Source organism: Cupressus sempervirens, chromosome 4 (genome assembly GCF_028749045.1).
Source record: "Cupressus sempervirens isolate cs-2001-9-10 chromosome 4, ASM2874904v1, whole genome shotgun sequence".
NCBI lineage: Eukaryota > Viridiplantae > Streptophyta > Pinopsida > Cupressales > Cupressaceae > Cupressus > Cupressus sempervirens.
In genome coordinates this window covers 291,698,452-291,723,915 of record NC_143121.1, presented here as the reverse complement: position 1 = coordinate 291,723,915, position 25,464 = coordinate 291,698,452, and the positions used below count along the sequence as shown (strand labels likewise).

Here is a 25,464-nt window from a genome sequence, read left to right as displayed (position 1 = left end):
GATAGTTATATTATTCTTAAGAACAATTTTTCTGGAATATAGATATTGTCCTTCATTTTTAAAAATAATCTATTACAAATGGTTAAAGAGAAAGCTAAGTTTGTTTTAAAGAAGGTATATAAAGAGCTAATTCAATTTAGTTTGGGAAACCTTCAATTTTAGTATGTGTTTCTTGTAATTTAGACTGTCAATTCAAGAAACATCACTGCTAATTAAAACCTTTTTCTTATATATTTCACCTCTGTAAAAAATTTTCCCCTTTACTCCCGTGTGTTCTATCTTAATTCAATTAAAATTTTAAACATCTTTGCCAAATACAAACAAATATGTTCAAATGACTAGAAAACTAATCTGACAGGAGTTTGCAAACTGTGATAGCAAACCCTGTGTTTGAATTTAATTATGCTTAAAACCGAGGCATTGAACATTATTGGAATTCGATTATATCAAATTCCTTTGAACCTATTCACCAGCACTTCCAAATTACTTGCAGACCGTCCCCCTTTACTCACTTCCTTCTCTGCCAAACCCATAAATTTATCCGCTTCTCTCCTTACTCTCACACCCTCCTCCCCTTCCATCAACATTCTCACCTTCATCTCTACTTCCTCCCCTCTTATCACCCTATTCCCATCCTCCGTATTCTTCAACCCCAACCCAAACTTCCATTCCTCCACCACGAATCTGCAATTGATAAACTGGTCCCCTCCAATAGGAAATCCCAACATGGGAACTCCTGCCGACACACTTTCCATGATCGCATTCCACCCGCAGTGGCTCAAAAACCCTCCCACGGCGGGATGCCTCAGAACCTCCGCCTGCCTAAACCAGGGGGCAATCACTCCCCGCCCTTTACATTCCTCCAAATATCCATCCGCCAACATCTCCGACACATCACTCGCCTCTTTATCCGGACGAAGCGCCCACTGAAAGTAGCACCCGCTCTTCATGAGACCGTCCGCTATTTCCCTCAGCTGACCTCTCGCCACGGTCATGAAGCTGCCGAAGGAAACATAGATTACGGACCCCGTCGGTTTGGAATCGAGCCAGTCAGTAAAGTGGGTTTGAAGAAGCTTTGAAGAGGAGGCGATGTCGAAGGGACCCACACAGAACAAAGGGGATTTGTGGATCTGAGCCTCCACTGCTCTGCACTCCAAGGCGTAAAAGGAATTCGCCACAATCCAATCGGTTGTCCTCACATTTGCAAAACTTTCTCTAATAAGATCACCCACTGGATTTGAACTGTTGTTGGCTAAAGACGGTAAACAATCTGTGGGTTGCAGCGGAGGCGATCTGGTAATATAATCCTTCCATTCTTCCAACTCTGCAACCAGCGAAAAGAAAATATGAACAAAGAATCAATTTTTTCCTTCTACGAAATCAATCAGCTACAACTGTTAATCCAAGATTTCGTTTTTACATACCCACGCATAGATGATAGTGAATGGAAAAATTTGTGACAGACATTGGATACAATGAAACAGAGAGCAGATTGCGTGTTTTTGCCAAAGGCACCGCCCACTTGAGGAAGAAATCGGCGATGATGCACGTCGCTGGTGTTCCCGAGCAATTGAGATTGCTTAAGAGATGAGCCACATGGGTTTCCATGTGGGTCAGGGAGAGCACAAATTCTATGAAGTTTTTAGCTCTTTGGGACTCGTCCACCACGCAGTCTGGAATAACCGCGGCCCTGAAGTTTGGAGCGTGGGTAGAAGTAGTGAAAGGATTTTCATCGCCCTGGGTGATGATTTTGTGCCACGACTCGGTCACCACAAATGTAACAGAGATGTCGTGGGAGGCGAGTTTTAAGGCAAAGCGCATCATGGGATTCAGATGGCCTCGCCCGGGATATGGAACAACTAACGCATGGGCTGCCATTATTGTCCCTTTTCTGCAACTAAGACAGAGCTTGATATTTTAGATTGAAAACTATGCAAATAATTGTGCATCAAAATTTCTTTTGCGTACTCTACCTTTTCAGGTTTTGTTGTCAGGGGCAGTAAACAGAGAAGTAGCAATTGTATTTGTCGAGGTAAGTAAAATTTGAAATCCAAGTTGAGTCTACTATGTGGGAGAGAGACGTGATAGTTTGTCCATCTGCTGCGGGGTCGGTAAAATTTGACTGGAAATTTAGTCGTGGTCAACATAAACCGAAATGAATTTGAATTTTTTATTGTTGAAGATGACTTAGTTATACATGAGATTTGGATCTAAGTTGAATGCAACGTATGAAGATTTTTGGATGAAGATAACTTGCGAGTACAGTTGCGTGCTTGTATTATAAGTTTGTTTGTTTCGTAGGTGGATTAGGTAGAGGTTTTGGTATAGGGGTAGTGGGAAGGGGAGAGGTAGAGAGTTTTGAGAGTGATTGAAGAGATGAGATGAAATGAAAAAAATTTAATAATTAATTTATGTGTAGTATATGTATGTGATTAGTCATTATTTACACATAGAGATAAGGATCTAGTCTTTTTATTTATTCTTTTCAACAATTTTTTTTTAGTATTATGATCTTAGAAATCTAAAGTTTGTGCGTTTATATTTTTAAAAATAGTTTTTGAAAAAATAATAATGTTTTTTTATTAGTTGAAACTTATTTTAATAGAGTTTTATTTTTCAATCGAAAAAATAACTAAAGAAATCTTGAAAGTTAATTATGAATCAATTGCATTAGTAATTGTAGTTGTTGTACACCAACTTCTTGCTTTGTCAAACAATTTTTAATAGTTTGCATGATTACAGACTTTTGAAGCCTATAAAAATCATTAGGACTTATCTATTGACGAAATCCATGTATTTGCAGTGTCGCTATACTAAACAGGCACTCCATGAACACATATCTAAGCATCAATGTATCCCCATCTACAATCTCATTATTCGACAAAATACTATAGAACAAAACCAATCCCCAAATCTAATAATAGATTTTCAAATCAGCTACAAAATTTTTTTTGAACAAATTAGTACCAATCCACAATGTAGGAAGTTATGTAACATTTTACTTGTTTTTATAATTAATTCTATAGTTCAGTTCTAATATGCTAATAATACTATTTAATCTAATAATAATAAATTAGATTTTAAATATATTTTTATTAAATATAAAATTAGATCATAGTGGAAATAACTATTTTAATGATAAAAAATTAAAATATTTTTTTCATTTATATAAGATTATATAAATACACAATCAAAATATTAGTTTTCTTTTATTTATCAAAATTTATTATAATGGCAAGTAGAATAAAAATTACCATACCTCTTACTCCTAACCAAAGAACATTAAATAGTATAGTTCCACCAAAGGAGTTTGGCAAAGGATAAACATATTAGTCTATAATAAAAAGTGATTTACAAGTGCATTACTAATCCATAATATAATGTAAATAATATCCTTAAAATGACATATATAAGTTTTTAAATCTTAATATTAATAATTGTTATATTTATTAAATGTTTAATATAATATTTTTTTAAAAATTACTAGTAAGTTTCAAATCTATAAAAAAATATTTTTAAATTATTCACATATCAACAAGTAAACTAATAAAAATGTGATTATGTTATCCAACTCAACTGGCCATATCTGTCTTTGCCCATGCTTTTCAACCATGGAACAATTGTATCACACATTCATGCCAAAAGGTTGGTACTCGCATTTTCTACTAAGACAAAGATTTATGCAAATGACATGTTCTTGCTCTAGAGAAGTCAAGGAGACACTTGTGCTAACCAGAAATAGCAATTGCAAGAATATGAAGTTGATAACAAGAAAATATGAATAGAACAATATTTTTATTAGTATACAGATTTACTTCAATGTATAACTAATTTATTTCATATGGTCTAAACCCTTTTCTCTCTATATTTTGTTACACCTTCAAATAAAAATTAGAATTTGATATTTCTTTACTAAATAAATGTGATGAAATCCTTGATCCACGTTAACAAATCTTAGATTTTGTGACTTAAATTTGTTAAGAAGCCTATTTTATACTAGAAATAGATTATAGCACTAAAAAAAGAATGTAGACAAGAAAGCATACCACAATATAAGAAATCATACATATTTCAAATGATTGAAACCATAGCATTTTATACCTAATTTATTTAGTATGATTTAACTTAATAAATACATGAATGTTTATATTCACATTTTGGACCAATGGATTACCCACTGACAAGATGACAACATTATTTTTTATTATAAATATAGTATCATCTCCCGACTTCTTATTCGTTCTTTAGGGATAGCATACTTGTGCATATTGTGCCATGTATTGAAGACCCACAAAGCCATAATAGTGAAAACTGTAATAGAAAAGAATAACCATCCTAGGAAAAATGGTATTAGACTACCTTTTTTCTTTTTCTATTCTTAGAATGCTTCTATTACTATTTTACATTATCAAAATAACTTTCTATAGCCTTCAATAAACTCATAACTTTGCATTATGCAAAAGCATCCTTTATGTGTGATATGCAGTTAGAATGTACAAGTTTGTACAATGTAGAGACGAAATACATACATAAGAACAAAGGAACAAAGCTTTTAGTATAGCCTTCACATTCAACAAATAACATGCCAACTCTAGAAATATTCTACCATCACTGCATTAGTTATGCCAAAATTATCCTCCTTTGGCATTCATGGCAACACCTCAACACTTACAAAAAATTTCTTCCTAATTTTTTATGCTAGATGGAATTGTACTTTTCCTTGATATCTATAGGAAACTCCCCCTTTCACTAGACTTATATCTTCATACTCTCTTCTTCATTATACATTCTCTTAGATCACATTATCTCCCCCTATCATATGTATTTCACTCCTACTCGTGCTCTCACCACTTTACCTTTTTTCCTTCTTTTTCTCTTCTTCCTTCTTCTTTTTCTCTCCCCCTTTGACAACAATGCCAAAGGTTACAAACACTTCTAAATAACCATATACATGTAAGCCCCTTCATAGTGACTAACTCACTAAAGTAACTACCCCTCCAAATGACTGGTCCCACAAAACCAATCCATGCATAAGATATTGAATGAATACAATGGACAGATGCACCGCCATCTTCTTTTAGTGCAAATTAGGTAGGGGAGTTAGGGTATGTATAAGATCATGATGTAGCAAACTAAGCCCTTAAGTGACAATGAAAAATTAGCAAATCGGGTTATGTCAACTAGTTATGAACTTTATATCGAAAGAAGAATTTGTAGAAAATTAAATTTAGTTTCTAAACTACTAGCCCTATCTAAAAAAAAATTGATTGGTCAACAATTTAGATTTTAATTTACTAGTATGAAAATTTCATAAGAAAAATAACAAGTAGGTGTATGTCTAATAACCATGATCAAAATCAAATGATATTTTTTTTAACAAGATTCTAAATATAAAAAGAAGAGGCATGCTTGAGTGTGACATATATTTTTGGGTATTTTTATTCCAAATAATTAATTAATTATGAATTTTTTAGTATTATATTTTTATAATAAGAAAAAATTTCATGTCTAACAACCTTAACTAATTCAAAACTTTACAAAATTATTTTTTTCTTTTTCTTTTCCTTATAATAGAAGAATCAAATAATGTGACACATCTTTTGAATTTCAAAAATGTTATACCTTTTGAAAGTTATAGTTGTTTTCCAATTAGCATATCAATTGGCACCAGGGACATGATCCTAGGATTTTTAGAACCCCGAGGGAAATATCTCATATATTCAAATGGGTCAATAGTGCTCATAGGGTACCCTATGACCTCTTTTGACACATTAGATGATAACATATGTTCTTAGGGGGTAAACTAATAAATCGCATAATTATTATCAATTTTTTTACATGAAATGTTGGTTAAATAAAAGTAGAGTCTAGATGAATTATGACTCTTTGGTTGTTCTACACAACTTTCTTAACTTCTTACCATTCTTGTTCGTGCAAAAGATATAGTGATAAATGCTATAAATATAATGTGGATTATTTTGAGCCATGCATATATTTTTTAACCTCTAATACCAACTAAGTTTTTCAACATAAGAATTCTCACTTGCAGGACTAATTTAAGATGGAAGTAGCATGTAATCTTGTGATTATAAAAGAACATTGGATGGAAAAATTATTCAAAATATATGGACTTAATTTTAAATAAAATATATTATGTGTTAAATACATTAGTTTGCCAATAAATAAAAAACATATATATTAGTTTTTAAATATCTAGCACATAAAATTATTTTATAGTCAAATAAATATCCACTATTAAAATTTTGACTACAATTTTAAAATATAGTTATGAAATAAATTTGAGTAGGTCTAAGAATACTCTAGTTATTTTTTGTTATCTTAAATACACATCTAAAATATATCTAAGATAAATATAATTTTACTATTCATTCTTATGTACTTTGGCTATGGCTTGCTAAATGAATTATGGTAGGAGTGGGTACATAATTGCTTGGTCTTCATGTTGTTGTGTACCCTTATTCTGATTATATTATTATTTATATTTTCAATAAAAAAAGAAGAATGAATATAAATAAGAAAGTGATGAAATGTTCTCCCATTACTATTGTTTGTTTCAAAATTAATAATAATAAAGAAAAACTAAAAAATCTAGACATAATCTCAAAATATTAGAACTTTTCATTTAGTTTAGACAACTATATCCATTGTATACACCATTCACTTTTTATGTTTTAATGAGTGATAATAGTCATAGTCTTAGCTATTGTGGATGCAATTTTAGTTTTTTTTTTACTCTAAATATATTTTTTATTACTAGTTAATTTTTTTATATTTTAAAATATGATGTATATGCTATAACAATTATACAAGTATATTAAAATCGTTGTCATCCTAACCACATTTAATAAAAAATTCATTATAATTTATTTTCTTTATAGATTTCTATTTGAAAATATTATATTTTAAAACAAGTAAATAGAATGCAACCAAAACATTTAGACTCTTATTCTGATCACTTGTGTTTTTTAAAATATTGATATTTCTTAAACCATATGTCTATGAAACATACTATCTAACATGACATCAACTTTAACATTCTAATTTAAAAGGATGGGAAGTGAGAGCGACGGGAGTGGAGGGAGCAAGTTTTTTCAAAATTTGAATTCATGCAAGAGCGGGAGTTCCTTGGATGGTCTATTTCGGGTCCCTGGACTGGAGCATGGACAACAAGATGGAGGCTGTCTGGTTGCTCCTAGCACTGGGGATAGGTCAAAAAGCGCGGTTAGGGGTCCAGCTGTCCAAATTAAGGAAGCAGCCAAGTCTCCTTTGGTTTCCAAAACAAATGTGCAAGGAACTACAAAATGGTCCTCACTTTTCGGGGTAAAACCTTCTAGTAAGTCCTCTTTCCCGCTTGTTAAAACTATTCAGGATTCGGTGAAAGGTTCTTGTGCAATAGGCATTCTGGATGAGATTGTGGATCACAATATTCAGACTATGGCTTCTACTTTGGTTGGGAAATTTTTGGGGCCTAGACCGAGCATTGACGAAGTTAGGTAGCTCATAAAACCAAAATGGGCTCTCAAGAGCCAAGTCTCGGTCATGGCTATGGCAAAAGGCTTTATGTCTTTCGATTTCACTTGCTCGGAAGACCTTGCTAGCATTCTCAGTGAAGGGCAAAGGGCCATGGGTCATTCTTCCCTTGTGCTCCAGAAGTGGTCATCTGGCATGAGCTCGAATGACTCTTTTTTCGCCCAAGCTCCTGTGTGGGTAAGATTGCCAGAACTGCCACTTGAATACTAGAATGAGGATGTCTTTGGGGGAATAGCTAGGACCTTTGGGGAACTCCTCTCAATGGATCCGATTACTGCTTCCAAGCGTCGCCTCAATTTTGCATGCATATGCATTAGGGTGAGAGAAGGAATAGACATGCCTGAGTTCATTGCACTTCATTCCAAACTTGGAGTGCACAACCAAAAAATCATCTATGAAACGATCCCTTTTGCGTGCTTCCTCTGCCTAAAGGCTGGTCATAAGGCCCACCAGTGCCCCAATGAGGCAAAGAAGAAGATCATGAAACCAGTCATCCCTGATCATACCAAGAAGCTTGCTACACGCTCTTTTGGAAAGGGAAAGATGAAACTGCTCTAGAGGCGCAAACTTTCTATGGCACAAGGGAGAAAGGCTGTTAGCCTAAAAGACACACCAATGAAGGACACTATTAAGAAGGATCCCCCCAAGGAGAAGGCTAGTTCCTCCCCCCTTGAACAGGACTCTATTTTGGAAAAGATAGTCTCAGACCCATTGGAGGACCCAAAGGTGCAGGTAAGCTCCCCCTCCAAAGCCATGAGTCCCGTTGTGGAGTAGGATCTCCTTCTGGAAACTATAGTGCAGTCTTCTCCCATAGTGGAGGAAGTCCCTCTTTTGGGAGCTATAGTGTTGAATCGCCTAGAATGGGAATCCCTAGCCCGGGAAAAGGATAGCCAAGCTAAGTGTCTTCCCCTTGAGGACACTCTGGTTTCTTCAGGGGTCATCACTGGCAAGGGGGGAGATTCTTTTGCCCCTATAGGAATTGAGGCCAAGCTTCATCTTCTTATTAAGAACACTGATCCAGCACAGCTCGCCCTATGGGAAGATAGGTTAGATAACAGTGTGACGAATAGCCTTGATGATTGGAGCATGGTCAAGAAGAAAAAGAAGAACCAGAAGAAAACTTTCCCCCCCTATCTCCTACTTCAACCAGAAGTAGGGTTAAAGCTGATATTGGGTCACCCCCCAAGGGAGCAAGAAGAAAGAACTTAAATCAGATTCTGTAAGAATAAACAAGAAGGAACCTAGCAGATGGAAGCCAGAGGTCCATCAAGGATTTCTCAGGAAGTAAGAAATGAAAGTTATCTCTTGGAAAATAAGGGGCCTTAATGGGGCTCACAAACAGGAACTCATTAGAAATATGATTAGAGACCAAAGACCTGATTTTTTGATGTTACAAGAAACTAAGATGAAAAGGGACCTAGTAAGAAGGATATCTTTCAGTAAAACTTTTTGATGCAAAGCATCTGATTTGGATGGAGCTTCAGGTGGTGTCCTAACCTTGTATAACACTAGATCTTTCAAGTTAACTACTCTTTTCAGCTCTACTAATGCTATTCTTTGTAAGGTTTTTCACTTCCAAAGCAATGAATCTTGGTTAATCCTTAACCTATACACCCCCAATACCAAGAAAGAAAGGAAATGCTTTTGGACCAAGCTCCTTGGCATCTTATCTAATTTTAACTTGAATAAAGGGATTATAATGGGGGACTTCAACTTGCCTCTATCTAATGAAGACAAAAGGTGGGGTCAAGCCCCAAATTAGGATAGTAAATGCGACCTTGCTTCGTTCATTCAACATATCGCCTTCCTGGATTTGGACCTTCAAGGTGGCAGCTTCATTTGGTCTAACAGAAGAATGGGGGGTGATAATATTCAGGTTCACCTTGATAGAACCCTCATCTCCCCCAAATGGCTCCTCTCCCACTCTTATAGATTATCCCTCCTCCCCAGGGTGGGCTATGATCATTCCCTGATTTCTCTTTCTGCCTCAGCCCTCTCCAGCAACAAGGCCTTCCCTTTCCACTTTGAGAAAATGTGGCTCTCACACCCTGCGCTAGAAGGTAATATTTCCCATTGGTGGAGCATTGAGATTGAAGGCACTGCAATGTACAAAGTTGCCTAGAACCTAAAAAATGTGAAAAGAAACATCAAATCATGGAATAGAACTGACTTTGGCCACATCTTTGAGGAGAAAGACAAGATATCTAATCAGCTCTCTTCTATTCAGGATGAAATCCAGCATTCAGGATACAATGCTCATAATAGCCAGCAAGAAAAGGCCATCCTTTCGGATCTGCACAACATCATATCTAAGGAAGAGCTTTTCTGGAAATAGAGATCAAGAGTCAGTTGGTTGAAGGAAGGAGACCACAACACCAGATTTTTTCACCTGACCACCCTTAAGCACCGGGCTAATAATAGAATAACCAACATTGTTAAGGGCCAGGTTCAGGTTACCAAAGAGGATGAAATTGAGAAGGAAGTTGTTTGCTACTTCTCATCTCTCCTCTCAATTGATCCTTCCCTCTCTGGGTCTGAACAAGAGGAAATCCTGGCAACCATTCCCCCCATTCTTCAAGTTCACCACAACTCCATGTTGAAGGCAATGCCCTCCTTGGAGGAAATCCATCAGGCCCTCTTCTCTCTCCCGGGGGATAAAGCTCCTGGCTTGGATGGTTTCCCAACTTTTTTCTTTTAGATCTTTTGGAATATAGTGAAAAAGGATGTGGTTAAAGCGGTTCAAGAATTCTTTGGAGCCAGGAATTTGCTTAAAGAACTTAATGCTACCTTTCTGGTCCTCATCCCTAAAATCCTGGGTGCTGATTCTCTGAATGAATTTAGGCCCATTAGCCTCTGCAATTCCTTCTGTAAGATCATTGCCAAGGTTCTCACTTCTAGGCTCCTCAGAGTTCTCCCTCTTTTTATCTCTCCTCAGCAAACCGGCTTTGTCCCAAGCAGGCAGATCCTTGATTCAATTGTTTCAGTTCATGAGGTTATCCACTTGCTTGAGGCGGGAAAAACGGAAGGCTTCCTTCTTAAGCTGGACCTATCAAAAGCATACGACAGGGTTGACTGGAAGTTCCTCTTTGTTGTTCTTCATGCCTTTGGCCTCAATGATTAGGTTTGCAAGTTCATCTCCTAGCTTGTGTCGTCACCCTCTTTGTCAGTTCTGGTCAACGGCCACCCCTCTCCTTTCTTCTCCCCCTCTAGGGGTCTAAGGCAAGGAGACCCCATCTCTCCAGTCCTGTTTGTTATCATGGTGGAATGTCGTGGCAGACTCATCCAGAAGAAGATCAGGGACAGGTGTTTAGTGGGTTTGAGGCCTTCTTTGGGTCCTGTTGTCACTTAGGTTTGCACCCTTGTCCAAGGCCTATGCGCGAGGACAACCTAGTGAAACATGGAAACAACCTCCAAGCTGTGGGACTTGAACTGCGAGGTTGAGTCTCTGGAGAAGGTCGGCTTCCTCTTACTGTCAGGGCACACCTATCTATTCTTAGAAGGGAAAGGGAGAAAGAGAGCATTAAAGAAAATCTACCTAGTCTAATCTGAGGCAGTGATGCACCAAAACAGAGTGTTCAGACTCATCTTTTGCCCATATATGCACTACGGAACTAGGGTAACATTCAAGCTCATACATTCATTCAGACTTATATCCACCAACAGCCACATACAGATCAGGAGACCAACTGAATAACACCAGGAATAGAAGATTTCACTTGTATATTATTCAATAGGCCAAAGATAGATACAGTATGCAGACCACTGATCTCAACAATGCATCAACGAGAGGCAAAATGATACACATACACGTTGATGGCTGAAAGAGATGATACAAGATGTTTATCTAGCTTAGAGAAAAAGGGATTTTACACCGCAAGTCTACAAGTAGCAGCCGAGAAAATCAAGAAGAGTCAACCCTTACAAAATGTACAAAATTTGCCTTTATAGCTCCGGCGTAACTGAGATCTTTTACTACTGAAATGACCCTGCAACTACCTACCATTAAGTCCTGTGGAAGACAATCATGGAAAAAATCTCAAGAAAATCTGATCTCTTTCGCCAATAATGTCCTGAGAAGAATGAAAATAGCACCATAACTGCACTCTGACCTGGTAGATGGATCAACAGATGGATGGCGTGTCATTCTGTGTTTGACATTTACTCTGGTAGGTCAAGATTGATCATGGAGATCAGATCGCATGACAAAATTGATTATCTTCGCTTCCTAGTTCATGAATTCGTTGAAGTCAAAAAGGTCAACCAGGCTCCCTATGCGTCAACTAGGCCGCGCGGGCCAATTGCATTTCTTTATTTTTGCCACCTGGAGGTCCTCCCACAGTTGACCACCCTTCATTGGACTAACCGCACCACCTTGAATACTATCATGACTGTGATGGTTACACTAACCGCCAACTACCATCCTCGACTGCGCCGATAGGACACGTGTCGACAATGCATTGTGTCGCCATCATAACCCTCGCACATCTTCGCCATAGCGTGATGGCGCCTACCGTCGATCGGCCTCAATCCAATGATCATGGAGACTCGTCATTCTGCAACCCCTTTCCCTTGTGAATCACTGGGCTCGTGGCACATGTGGCATTTCCCTATTGGCCCGACAATCGCTTAATCCTTGCTTCGCCAGCTGTATGAAACATGGTTCCACTAAGACATGTGGCGCACGGGCACTAACTCGCTATCATAAAATTTACGCAGTTTCTCGATGGCGAGATAGTGCCTTCTGCTAATCCCTGTAGATCTGACAGTGTAGAACCCACCTCTGCAACGTGCTGGTTGCATCAAGAAACTAGTTTCATGACATGTTCGTGCCCTGACCTGGCATATGTGGTGATTCTTGATTTGTCGTGGACCCTCCAATCCGCGACTGGGCCCATCCTGTTTGGCACCACCTCAGCGATGCATCCGGGCGAGACTTGACCCCACCGACATGTGGCAAAAGGGTGCCAAGTCACTATGCTAAAAAACCCGTAGCTTCGCCATGGCGAGATGGCGCCCGTCGTCGATCCTTTCCAATTCGACAATCACAAAACTCTCCCTCCTGTGACCCTCCTTTTCTCGTGATTCGCTAGGCCCGTTGATACGTGGCATCTCCTTGTTGTTCTATTGGTCACTTAAATCTAACTGCACCGGCAGCATGGAATGTGGCCCCGCGAAGACACGTGGTGCACGGGCGCTATGTCGCCGATGTTAGCTCCCGAGCAGTTCTCAATAGCGAGACAGTGCAAGTCGTAGATCCCTGCGGATCCGACGATCGTGAAGACTCACCATTTCTTCTGGAACTATTGGGCCCGCTGTACGCTGTACACTGACTCATACACATGGCACTTCCCTGTTTGGTTTGATGAAACACTAGCTAGCAACCTAAGACTTGATCCATAGAGCGACCACGTGTCAGCTAGGCGCCATGTCACTATGCAAAAATCGAGACCGAATTCCCATAATGCCATAGCACCCACTGACAACATGCCCTGACCTTTACACGTGTCCCCATCCAATTCACCATGTCGACTGCACTTGCAAGGTACCTGCTGGGACCCACCATCCGATCATTCTTTGCCACGGTGGACCTTTCTATTTGGGCGCTATGTCGCCATCGAAAAATGCATGAACTTTCCATTAGCGCCATAGCGCCAGGCCGTATTTTGGAATTTTTGGCCCGTTGTATTCTTTTGCCTGCCACCGCAAATATTTTCGCTGGGCGCTATATCGCCATCGAGAATTTCTGGCTAGAATGCAATAGCGACATAGTGGACAAGGCACCGTGGAACTTTTCTGACCCGTCGAACGCTGGACCCACCTCTGCAATGTGTCCTCAGGGCATCATCGCACTATTATAAATATCGTGCATTTTCTTTATAGCGCGATGGCGCCAACCGTCGATACCGCTTAGATCTGTCGGCCAGAAAACTCACGGGTCGTAGCATTAAAATACCAACTCTGAGACTAACCGTTGAATAAGCGGTGCGTTTGAATCTAAATCCTTGGTGGTAAAACCAGAGGTAACACTTCTGGTGACTCGCAGGGGGCATGAGCTTGCTCAATGCATGACCAGTGCCTGAGAATAATCCATTGGGCCATAGAGTCAAAAAGAAGACCTGGAAGATATGAAACTGAGAGCTGCAAGAAACCCTAACCTCTAATGAGGAAATCAAAACATTGAAAACCCTTAAACTCTAAGTCTACTTTCGTGACTAGAACAAAAATAGAACTTCCTCAGCAACCTGAGACTTGTCAAAATTTTGGAAACTGGCGACTCAAGAAGAGATCCATGTGCACGCGCGCTTATTACAACAAGAACAAACAGGAAGCAGCTAGGCTAACTATGTACATGGATTCACAATCCTTCAGAAATAGGGCTTCAAATGGATGCCATTGACTGGAATGGGAAAAATTTCACCATTTGGCCTGCTTAGCTGGAATGCATTGGCCTGTTTACAACTGGAGATTAGATAAGGGCCACTCCATAGTGGATCAAATTTGGAGTGCCTTCCTGGTTTTGCTCTGTCTGAGTCCCACTTGAGAACTAAATCTCCTTCTCTGAAGATTCTGACCCTTTCGTTCTTATCAAAACTCTTCTTCATCTGCTACTGGTGTATCTCTAGGGTTTGCATAGCTTTATTTCTCTTTTCTTCCAGTTCAATCAACTCTGCCATTCTCACTGACATGGGACTATTTTTAACCAATTCCAACTGATGAGCCAACTCCAAGGATGGGAATTCCAAGGAGATTGGAAGTCTGGCCTCCCTACCATATACCAACACAAAAGGTGAATTCCCAATAGATCTCTTGGGTGTTATCCTATCAGCCCACAGAGCAGTCCTTAATTTTTTATGCCAGACCCTCTAATTGTCTTCTATCATTCTCCTTATGATTCTGATCAGATTCTTATTAGAGGATTCAGCCAAACCATTAGCTTAAGGATAGTAGTTTGATGATGTGCTCAAATAGATATTGTAACTCATTGCCCATGCACAAATCTGGGTTCCAATAAAAGATTTGGCATTATCTGAGATGATAGTAGAAGGAGCTCCAAACCTAGATACAATTCCATCAAGGAATTCAACAACTGATGGCTCTGTAGCATCCTTCAAGGCAACTGCCTTTGTCCACCTAGTGAAATAATTGGTAGCAGCCAAGATCCATTTGTGACCTACACTAGATGGAGGATTAATGGGGCCTATAAAATCCAACCCCCACTGGGTGAAGGGCTGATCCACCTGAATAGGATGAAGAGGAAGAGCTGCAAGTCTCTGTGTGCCTGAGAAAAAGGCACATTCCTCACATTTTCTCACATACCTATAACAATCATGGAACAGAGATGGCCAGTAATATCCAGCCCTCATGATCTTCATGGTGGTTGTTCTTGTAGAGAAGTGGCCACCATCAGGGCCATCATGAAGTTCTTTAATCATCCTCTCAACCTGATCTTCTTCAATACATCTCAACAAGGTCCCATTAAAATCCCTCCTGAATAGGACATCATCAATCACAACATAGGGAATGGACTGCAGTCTATATTGTCTTCTTTTAACTCTGTCCAATCCCTGAGGGTATCCATTCCCTGTTAAAAAGTTCCTCATGTCATCCATCTAGCTCCTTGGGGCATTAACATTTCTTTCCTCCTGCTGCTCTGCAATTACCATAGCAGTCCCTTCATCTGAATCCTGACCTGATAACATTTCTTTGCATAATCCTCTCCCTCTTACCAATTTGGTAATCTGAATATCAACATCATATTCCATTACCCTAGTGACCCATCCAGCTCTCTTTTCACTGATGTCCTTGCTTAACAGGAAGTCTTTTACACTCGCATGGGGCACCAACAAATGGATCCTATTGTGAGATAAGAGGTGTCTAAATTTCTTCAAGGCTCTAATGACTGCAAGGGCTTGCTTCTCAACAAAGCTATACTTATCTTCATATTCCTTGAGTCCTTCACTAAAGAAGGCTATGGGCTGCTCCTCATTCTTGTCATTTGTCTGAGTCAAGACAGTAGAAACACTTGACTCACCACCTAAAGTGTAGAGGATGAAATCTTTCTCAAAATTTCAGTTCATGAGAGTGGGGGTTGAGGCTATGGCTTCCTTGATTTCTTCAAAACTCTCCTTCCCCTCCTTGGTCCATGAGAAGACCATATTTTTCTTAAGCATGGCTGTGAGGGGTTTCACCATGATGGAAAGATTAGGAATAAACCTTCTTACAAAATTTATCCTACCAAGGAAACTTTGCAGCCCTTTCTTGTGTTTAGGGAGAGGAAGGGCAAGTATTGCTTTTGTTCTTTCTAGATCAATGGTCAACCCATCCTTAGATACAATGTGTCCCAGTAATTTTCCTTGGCTTGTAGCAAAGACACACTTGACTGGGTTGAGGGAAACCCCAAACTCTCTACATCTTAGAAATACCTATCTCAAATGATCAAGATGATCTTTTACATTCTTGGAATATACAGTTATATCATCAAGGTATACTAAGACAAACCTGTCAATTAATCTTTTGAAAGCTACCTCCATCGCCTTTTGGAATGTGGCACCTGCATTTGTTAGTCCAAATGGCATCTTTCAATAAGCATAGGTGCCCCATTTAGTAGTAAATGTTGTCTTATATCTGTCAGATTCTTTAAGCAACACTTGGTTATAACCAGAAAATCCATCAAAAAAGAGAACCTCCTTGACCCACTGACCTTGGACAGAATTTGCTCCATAGAAGGGAGAGGATGGTGATCCTTAAGGGAAGCCTGATTAAGATCCCTAAAGTCCACACACAATCTAATTTCTCCATTCTTCTTCCTTACAGGGACAAGGTTAGCCACCCATGATGAGTGTTTGATAGGAAAAATTATATTAGCTTCAATCAACTTGGATAGTTCCTTCCTCATTAAGGGTTCAATCTTGGGATTCACTGGCCTCTATTTTTGCCTTACTGGTTTGACCCTATCAACTAAATCTATGGTATGCTGAAACAAACTAGGGTCAAACCCCTTTAAGTCATCATATGACCAAGCAAACACATCATTAAATTCTTGACATAGATGAATGAAATTTTCTTGCTCAGCCTCAGAACATACCTTCCCCATGTTAAGAGATTTTCCATCAGCAATAGTAACTGGAGCATGATCATCCTTTTCTGCAGCTAGATTTATTCCTTTGCCCCTTGTCTGATCATCAGGATTAAAGACACTCTCCAAGGTAATGAGACCCTTGGGCAACTTGTTAGAACTGAGGTGAATGATCTGATCACCATACTGATCTTGTAGTCTTGACTAATTTCTTTCTAAAAATTTTGCTTCATTCTGCAAGAAACTCACAATCTGCTCATCAGACTCAAACACCTGCCAATGAGTATTATTATCAGGAATAGCAGGCCTTATTACCACCCTTATTTTTTGCTTCTTCTCTTCCTTAAGATTCCCTGGCACATCATAAGATGCACCCACTGCTGCAAGTCTATCAGCATATTTGTTTTCTTTCCTAGGAATGCTTTGGATATTAAATGCTTGGAAACCCTCAAGAAAATCCCAGACTCTGTGTTTGTAAGACTTGAGCAGGCCATTTTTGGTGATATTCTGATTTCTCACTTGGTTCACTACCAACTCACTGTCTCCATATACTTTCAAGGCTTGAATTCCCCTCTTTTGGGCAAGTAGGAGACCTTGGATCAAAGATTCATACTTGGCCACATTATTGGTACAACTGAATTGGAGCCTAAAAGAGAAGTAGTATCTTATTTGTGTAGGGGAGATCAACATAACACCGGCCCTTGCTCCATTTCTATTCCTTGAGCCATCAAAGTACATATTCCATATTCCACTCATGTCATCATTAACTCCAACAAGATCAGGAACTTGAGCCTCCTTCTCTATTATGCAATATGTATTAAGGCCTGTCTCAAGAGTTTTCGACATAGGCTCAAACTGACATGTATTTGCCCACTCAGCTAAGAAGAAATCAGGAATTTCTACTATGGAGGTGGCAGGCTCATTTACTATGTCATTTTCATCCATCTCCAAAATATGGCAATTCATATTAATGAAGTTGGGGGTGTAGGGTTCAGTGTGATGAAGGGCTTGAGGTTCTGCTCTAATTGAAGCATTGTCCCCATATCTAGTCTTAAATGACATATAAGACCAATCAACAAATATGAATCCACCTATTTGGGCAGTGAAGTCTCTTGAAAGACAGATGGCAAAATAGGGCTTGACTTCAGCAACAGATATTTCTTGAATCACAGTACAACTAGGGCATGCATGTAGGGCCATTTCCACATTCTTAAGGATGCCTACGATTTTGATAGTACTCCCATCTAATTGTAACACATCCCTAATAATGGGCTCATATTTCATTCCTAAAGCATCAGCAACATACCTAGGCATTACTGAGCTACTAGCCCCTGAATCTGTCATGCAATTATGGACTAACTTGCCCCCTATAATAAGAGAAACATAGAATGGAGGAGGTCTAACCTTTTTATTTGTCTCCACATCACCTGATGGTTGTACTAAACTAGTGTCACTCTCCATGGTAGATGACTGATCTTTGGGTTCAATCTTTTCCAATTCTTGCTACAGCATCCTTTTCTGCATTGGTATGGTGGCAACTACATCCCACATGGAAATTCTTACATTGGTTTTCTTCATTTGCTCTACCACACTCAAGGGTGCATTAGGAATTTTAGCAGAAACTTTAGGAGCTATACCCATGAGAGGCTGAGATGGAGCAACATAGGGATCACTTGCATCCTCCCTTCTTGGACCTTGCCTTTGCTGTTGTGAAGTGTTTGTCTGCTCATTTTCTTTTTGTGTATGAGGTATAACAATCGAAGTTGAGGCCTGCTCAGGAGAAAGGGGGGCAGTATGTTCCATAGCTCTCTTCTTGCTTCTTGTGTTATGAGCAACGAAATCTTGGTTTACATTACAATGCTCCTCCATCTGGTGATTCATAAAAGAGAAATCAGCCTACCTCTGAACATATGAGGCCTCCTTGGGATGATCTTCCTTGTGTGATTGCTTTATTGTGGACTCCTGGACAGTTAGGGCCAAATAAGATTTTTCTTTCTGACATAGGCAGTAGGTATAAGAATAGTTACATGAAGGATAGAAGTCTTGATCTTGGGCTAAGTTGTTTTGAGGAACTAAAGCTCTATTCTGATTTGAGCTTGAAGCAGCAGCATGACTATTTTGCCTATTCTGATCAAAAGGGCTATTCCAATGATTAGGAGGCCTACCACCACTTGGAGCCTGATGTTGTAATTAGGGAGGCTTGCCACTTTGGGCTTGCTGCCTTTCTAAGGCCACCACCTTGTTACTCATTTTTTGTATTAGAGAAAAACTATCCTCTAATCTCTTCCCTTGGTCCTTCAACTCCTTCCCCTAATGTTGCAATTTTTTATCCATAGTCCTCTCTCTTTTATCTATATTCAGCACTAGACCTTGGAGCATTTCCTTGAGTTCATCTATTCCATTTGAGGATGTGGAAGCTTGGGGAACTAGAGTAAGGGCTTGTGATGTAGAAATTGTAGGAAGGGGGGCTATCGCTGGTTGGTGGTTGGGAACATCAAGAAAGAAAGGCATACGAGGCCTTGGAGCCAACTTTCCTCCTTGTATTAGGATGTTCTCAGCTTTTATAGCTGTCTCATAAGCATTCAGTAACGTATCTCCTCCCATAGTTTGGATTGTAGTGGCAATGTCACTATTGAAAGCTCTAAGGTAATGCAAGAAGGCATTACCAGGGGTAGGTTTCACTATAGTAGGTATTCGATCCCATGTCTTTTGGAACATGTAATTAAAATCAGTCATACTTTCATGGGGGGCTCTTTTTATTGTAGTCAGCTGCTCTAGTAGTGACAAATGGTCACTCTTATCCTCAAAATGTTTGCATAATCCTGCTCCTAGTCCATCCCAATCAGTTATGGAACCATGAGCTAAGCCTTTGTACCACTGTAATGCTTTTCCTTTTAAAGATGAGGCTAGAAGTCTGACAGCAACATCGTCTTCTGTAATACCATGAATATGCAGACATTTGCTACCTCTTGGATATGCTCTAAAGGGGAAATAGAAGTTTCACCAGTAAAATCAGGTATACTTTTTAGTGCAGATACTGGTATATCATGTGTTTGGGCTAACAACAGAGGACTTCCACCATTAAAGGTGACAAAAGCATGAACTCTTGGCTGTGCCATATAAACAAGTTTTCTATTGATGAGTGTTGATGGCAATCTAGGATGAGTTCGAACAATAGGGGGAGTAGAGACAGATCTTACAGGTATATCAACTATTATTCTACCCCTAACTAGTGATAATGAAGTTCTAGTCCTTCTTCTCCTAGGATTTGAAAGAGAAAGCTCTTGATATTGAAATTTACCTCTAGAAGATGCCCTTGTTTCAGTCCTGGGCATGAATTACTGCAAACTTGGTCTCGAACTAGACTTTTGATGTTCAGAGTCGCCAAGTACTTAAAGAATCAGCCTCTTAAAGGCTCGAAAACTGAAGCTAGCACTACTTCTTCAGCATTTATCTCTAGAATTCTTTCTTCTTGACACTAGTAGACCTGAAATCTTCTGATATGAGTCCCACCGGGCATGCCAAAAACTGTTGTCACTTAGGTTTGCACCCTTGTCCAAGGCCTATGCACGAGGACAACCTAGTGAAACATGGAAACAACCTCCAAGCAGTGGGACTTGAACTGCGAGGTTGAATCTCCGAAGAAGGCTGGCTTCCTCTTACTGTCAGGGCACACCTATCTATTCTCAGAAGGGAAAGGGAGAAAGAGAGCATTAAAGCAAATCTACCTAGTCTAATCTAAGGTGGTGATGCACCAAAACAGAGTGTTCAGACTCATCTTCTGCCCATATATGCACTACGGAACTAGGGTAACATTCAAGGTCATACATTCATTCAGACTTATATCCACCAACAGCCACATACAAATCAGGAGACCAATTGAATAACACCAGGAATAGAATATTTCACTTGTATATTATTCAATAGGCCAAAGATAGATACAATATGCAGACCACTGATCTCAACAATGCATTAACGAGAGGCAAAACGATACACATACACGTTGATGGCTGAAAGAGATGATACAAGATGTTTATCTAGCTCAGAGACAAAGGGATTTTACACCGCAAGTCTACAAGCAACAGCCGAGAAAATCAGGAAGAGTCAACCCTTACAAAATGTACAAAATTTGCCTTTATAGCTCTGGCGAAACTGAGATCTTTTACTGCTGAAATGACCCTGCAACTACCTGCCATTAAGTCCTGTGGAAGACAATCATGGAAAAAATCTCAAGAAAATCTGATCTCTTTTTCCAATAATGTCTTGAGAAGACTGAAAATGGCACCATAACTGTGCTCTGACCTGGTAGATGGATGAACAGATGGATGGCGTGTCATTCTATGTTTTACATTTACTCTGGTAGGTCGAGATTGATCATGGAGATCAGATCGCATGACAAAATTGATTATCTTTGCTTCCTGGTTCATGAATCCATCGAAGTCAAAAAGGTCAACCAGGCTCCCTATGCATCAACTAGGCTGCGCGGGCCAATTGCATTTCTTTTTTTTTTCCACCTAGAGGTCCTCCCGCGATTGACCACCCTTCATTGGACTAACCGCGCCACCTTGAATACTATCATGACTATGACGGTTACACTAATTGCCAACGGCCATCCTCGACTGCGTCGATAGGACACGTGTTGACAAGGCGTTGTGTCGCCATCATAACCCTCGCACATCTTCGCCATAGTGCGATGGCGCCTATCGTCGATCAGCTTCGATCCAACGATCATGGAGACTCCTCATTCTGCAACCCCTTTCCCTTGTGAATCACTGGGCCCATGGCACATGTGGCATTTCCCTATTGGCTCGATGATCGCTTAATCCTTACTACGCCATCTGTATGAAACATGGTTCCACCAGGACATGTGGCGCACGGGCGTTAACTCGCTATCATAAAATTCACGTAGTTTCTCCATGGCGAGATAGCACCCGCTGCTAATCTCTGTAGATTTGATGGTGTAGAACCCACCTCTGCAACGTGCTGGTTGCATCAAGAAATTGGTTCCACGACATGTGCATGCCCTGACCTAGCATATGTGGCGATTCCTGATTCGTCGTGGACCCTCCAATCTGCGACTGGGCCCATCTTGTTTGGCACCACCTCAGCGATGCATCTTGGCGAGACTTGACCCCACTGACACGTGGAAAAAGGGCACCAAGTCGCTATGCTAAAAAACCCACAGCTTCGCCATGGTGAGATGGCGCCCACCGTCGATCCTTTCCAATCCGACAGTCACAAAACTCTCCCTCCTGCAACCCTCCTTTTCTTGTGATTCGTCGAACCCGTTGATACATGGCATCTCCTTGTTGGTCTATTGGTCACTTAAATCTAACTACACCGGCAGCATGGAATGTGGCACCGCCAGGACACGTGGTGCACGGGTGCTATGTTGCCGATGTTAGCTCCCGAGCAGTTCTTGATAGCGAGACAACGCCAATCGTAGATCCCTACAGATCCGACGATCGTGAAGACTCGCCATTTATTTTGGAACTACTGGGCCCACTGTACGCTGTGCACTGACTCATACACATGGCACTTCCCTATTTGGTTTGACGAAACACTAGCTGGCAACCTAAGACCTGATCCATAGAGTGACCACATGTTAGCTAGGCACCATGTCGTATGCAGAAATCAAGACCAAATTCCCATAACGCCATAGCACCCACTGACAGCATGCCCTGACCTTTACATGTGTCCCCATCTGATTCACCATGTCGACTCCGCTTGCAAGGTACCTGCTGGGACCCACCGTCCGATCATTCTTTGCCACAGTGGACTTTTCTGTTTGGGCAATATGTCGCCATCTAAAAATGCATGAACTTTCCATTAGTGCCATAGCGCCAGGCCATCTTTTGGAATTTTTGGCTCATTGTATCCTTTTGCCCACTGCCGTGAATATTTTCGCCGGGCGCTATGTCGCCATCGAGAATTTCTGACTAAAATGCAATAGTGACATAGCGGACAAGGCACCGTGGAACTTTTTTGACCCACCGAATGCTGGACCCACCTCTACAACGTGTCATTAGGGCATCATCGCGCTATCATAAATATCGTGCATTTTTTTAACAGTGTGATGGCGCCAACCATCGATACCGCTTAGATCTGTCAGCCAGAAAACTCGTGGTTCGTAGCATTAAAATACCAACTCTGAGACTAACTGTTGAATAAGTCATGCATTTGAATCTAAATCCTTGGTGGTAAAACCAGAGGTAACAGGTCCATCCACTTTCACTCATTAGCAATTTGTGGATGACACAATTTTGGGGGGTGAAGCTTCAGTTCAGGAGGCTAGGACCTTCAAAAGCATTCTTAATTCCTACACCAGGGGTACTAGACAAGCTATTAACTTAGACAAGAGCTCTGTCTTCTTCCTCAACACTCCTCTAGAGAGGTAGAGGAAAATTGGTTGAATTCTAGGTTGTGGCATTGGGTCCCTCCTGGCGAATTATCTTGGGCTTCCTCTAGGCTCCAAACCACTGGACTCCTTTTGGACAAGCATTATTGACAACTTCATCAAGAAACTTGCTGGTTGGAAAGGGGCCATGCTCAATTAGGCAGGTAAATGCACCCTGGTTAACTTAATTCTCCAGAACCTCCCCACCTATGCCCTCAGTCTCTTTGGGATTTCGGTTATGTTTGCAGACAGAATGGAGAGGATTCAGAGGGATTTTCTCTAGATTGGAACTGATGACCACAAGAGATACCACCTAGTTTTCTGGGACCAGGTTTTCTTGCCCAAAAATCATTGAGGTCTTGGAATTAGGAAAATTTCTCACCTCAATCAATCCCTCTTAGCTAAACTCCCTTGACGCATCTTTCAAGGCACAGGTTTTTGGAGGGACATCTTGGCTAAGAAGTACCTAGGAGGCTTGTCTCTCTTCTCCATTTTCTAGGGGGTCGAGTTGCCATTGGGTTCTAACATTTGGAATGGTATCTTGAAGGCCCTTCCCCTTGCTAAATCCAGGGCCAAATGGAAAGCTGGAATGGGAGACAAAATCCTTTTTTGGCAGGACAGCTAGCTTTTTCAGGAACCCCTCAATAACCATCCTTCATTTTTTAGGTGGGCTGATCAGGCAATAGTGGGCTGATCAGGCAATAGGCAGATATGGTATGTTGGTTAGGAACTACAGAAATGGGAATGAATGGCACAATCTGGCAGAGCTTTCACAGGATCTCAAGCCTTTGATGGCCTCTTTGAATGCTATCAACATCAACTAGATAGGCGACGCCTTAGTCTAGGGAGACTCTTCTGGAGGCCATTATATTGTAGCCTCAGGCTATCTTTCCCTTGTGCGTACAGGGGAGAAACCTATTTGGGCCAAGGCCTGGACCCCTGGATTAACACCCAAAATCAACATTTTCTTTTGGCTCCTCTTGCAAGACAAAATCCTTACCCTTGATAATTTAGCCAAGAGAGGAAAAATTATACCCAGCAGATGCTGCCTCTGTAAGCATGACCTGGAAATGGTTAATCACATTTTCATTCACTACCCCTTTTCCTCTAGAGTGTGGAGTATTTTGACTTCTAATATGAACTTCTACTGGTGCCCGGCAGCCAGTATCCAGGAATTCTTCATATAGTGGAGTAGCAACCACAAAGGCCTGAACTCCCAAATTTTGAGTTCCTAGATTATCCCACACTTTTGCTGGGGAATATGGAAGGAGCGCAACAACAAGATATTCAGAGATAGAGAAGCTCCTGAGGGTATTATAGTAGAGAAAATTGATGGCCACATGAAAGAGAACTACTCCACAACTAGAGATGGAAACATAAAGGACGGAGGGAAAATTAAGGCTAGGAAAGAAGACAGGATCAAAAGAAGATAGTAGGCTACTTGGTCCTTCCCCCCCCCCTGAAAATTGGCATAAAGTCAATTTTGATGGGGCGGCTAAGGGGAACCTCGGTCCCGCCGGATGCGGTGGAATCATAAGAAACAGCTTGGGAGGGGGCATTGCTGCTATCTCCTTCCCTATTGGTCACCAAACCAACCATTTGGTTGAAGCCAATGTGGCCAGACTCACTGTTAAGTTGGCCTTGGACTCAAGGATCGAACATCTATGGCTTGAAGGAGACTCCCTAAATATAATAAATTGTATTTTAGGAGTAACCAAACCCTCATGGACCATTGAAATTATAATTGAGGACCTAAAAATAGACTTGAGAAAATTTTAAAAATACCACGTCAGCCATGTCTACCAAGAAGCTAACGTGGTTGCTGATTGGTTCACAAATGCAGCGGTCACATTCAATTCAGTGATGATGTGGGGAAACAATAATCATTTTTCAGTGGCGGCTATGGAGCTCATCCGAAAGGAGCAAATTCAAGGTACCAACTCAAAATCTTTTTTATGATGATGAGACATGCTAAATCATGTTTTAAAAAGGGAATCATTTGGAGTTATGCAGAACCCCCACTGTTTCATAATAATGTGTACAGAATACACGAGTAGAAGAAAGCCAGAGTTAAACCTAATAACACGCACATTAAAGCTCTTGTCCTTAGCGATTTCTTCATCTTTGAGCTCTACAATTTTGTTAAGGGTTTAGGGTTAGAGAGGCATAATATCACAATGGTGGGAGAAAGGATTAGAAGAGAGCCATGGGGAGAAACAGAGAGCTGGAAAGAAAAAGTGAAGGTTTAGAAAAAACTCTAGAAGGGCGGCATAACCAGCTTCATGGAGAGGCTCCATGGTTTCGACACAGGGGTTACCAAGATTATGGTTGAAACCTGGCATAATGGAAAGGTCAAAATTGATGGTGTTTCCCACCAAATCATAGAGGGTCTCATTGTAGAGGTGACTGGCTTCTCCCAGGAAGGCATGAGCTTCTTCAG

General features: G+C 40.4%; 1 protein-coding gene across 1 annotated transcript; it reads right to left on the bottom strand.

The window, feature by feature from the left end:
* Window positions 1-271: 271 nt before the first annotated feature.
* LOC149561154 (UDP-glycosyltransferase 86A1-like) lies at window positions 272-2,034 on the bottom strand. Its single transcript, XM_089824994.1, has 2 exons — window positions 1,425-2,034; window positions 272-1,324 (listed from the first exon to the last, which is right to left on the bottom strand). Exons 1-2 carry the CDS (start codon window positions 1,876-1,878, stop codon window positions 447-449), a joined length of 1,332 nt encoding a protein of 443 aa, XP_089681120.1. The 5' UTR covers window positions 1,879-2,034; the 3' UTR covers window positions 272-446.
* Window positions 2,035-25,464: the final 23,430 nt, after the last annotated feature.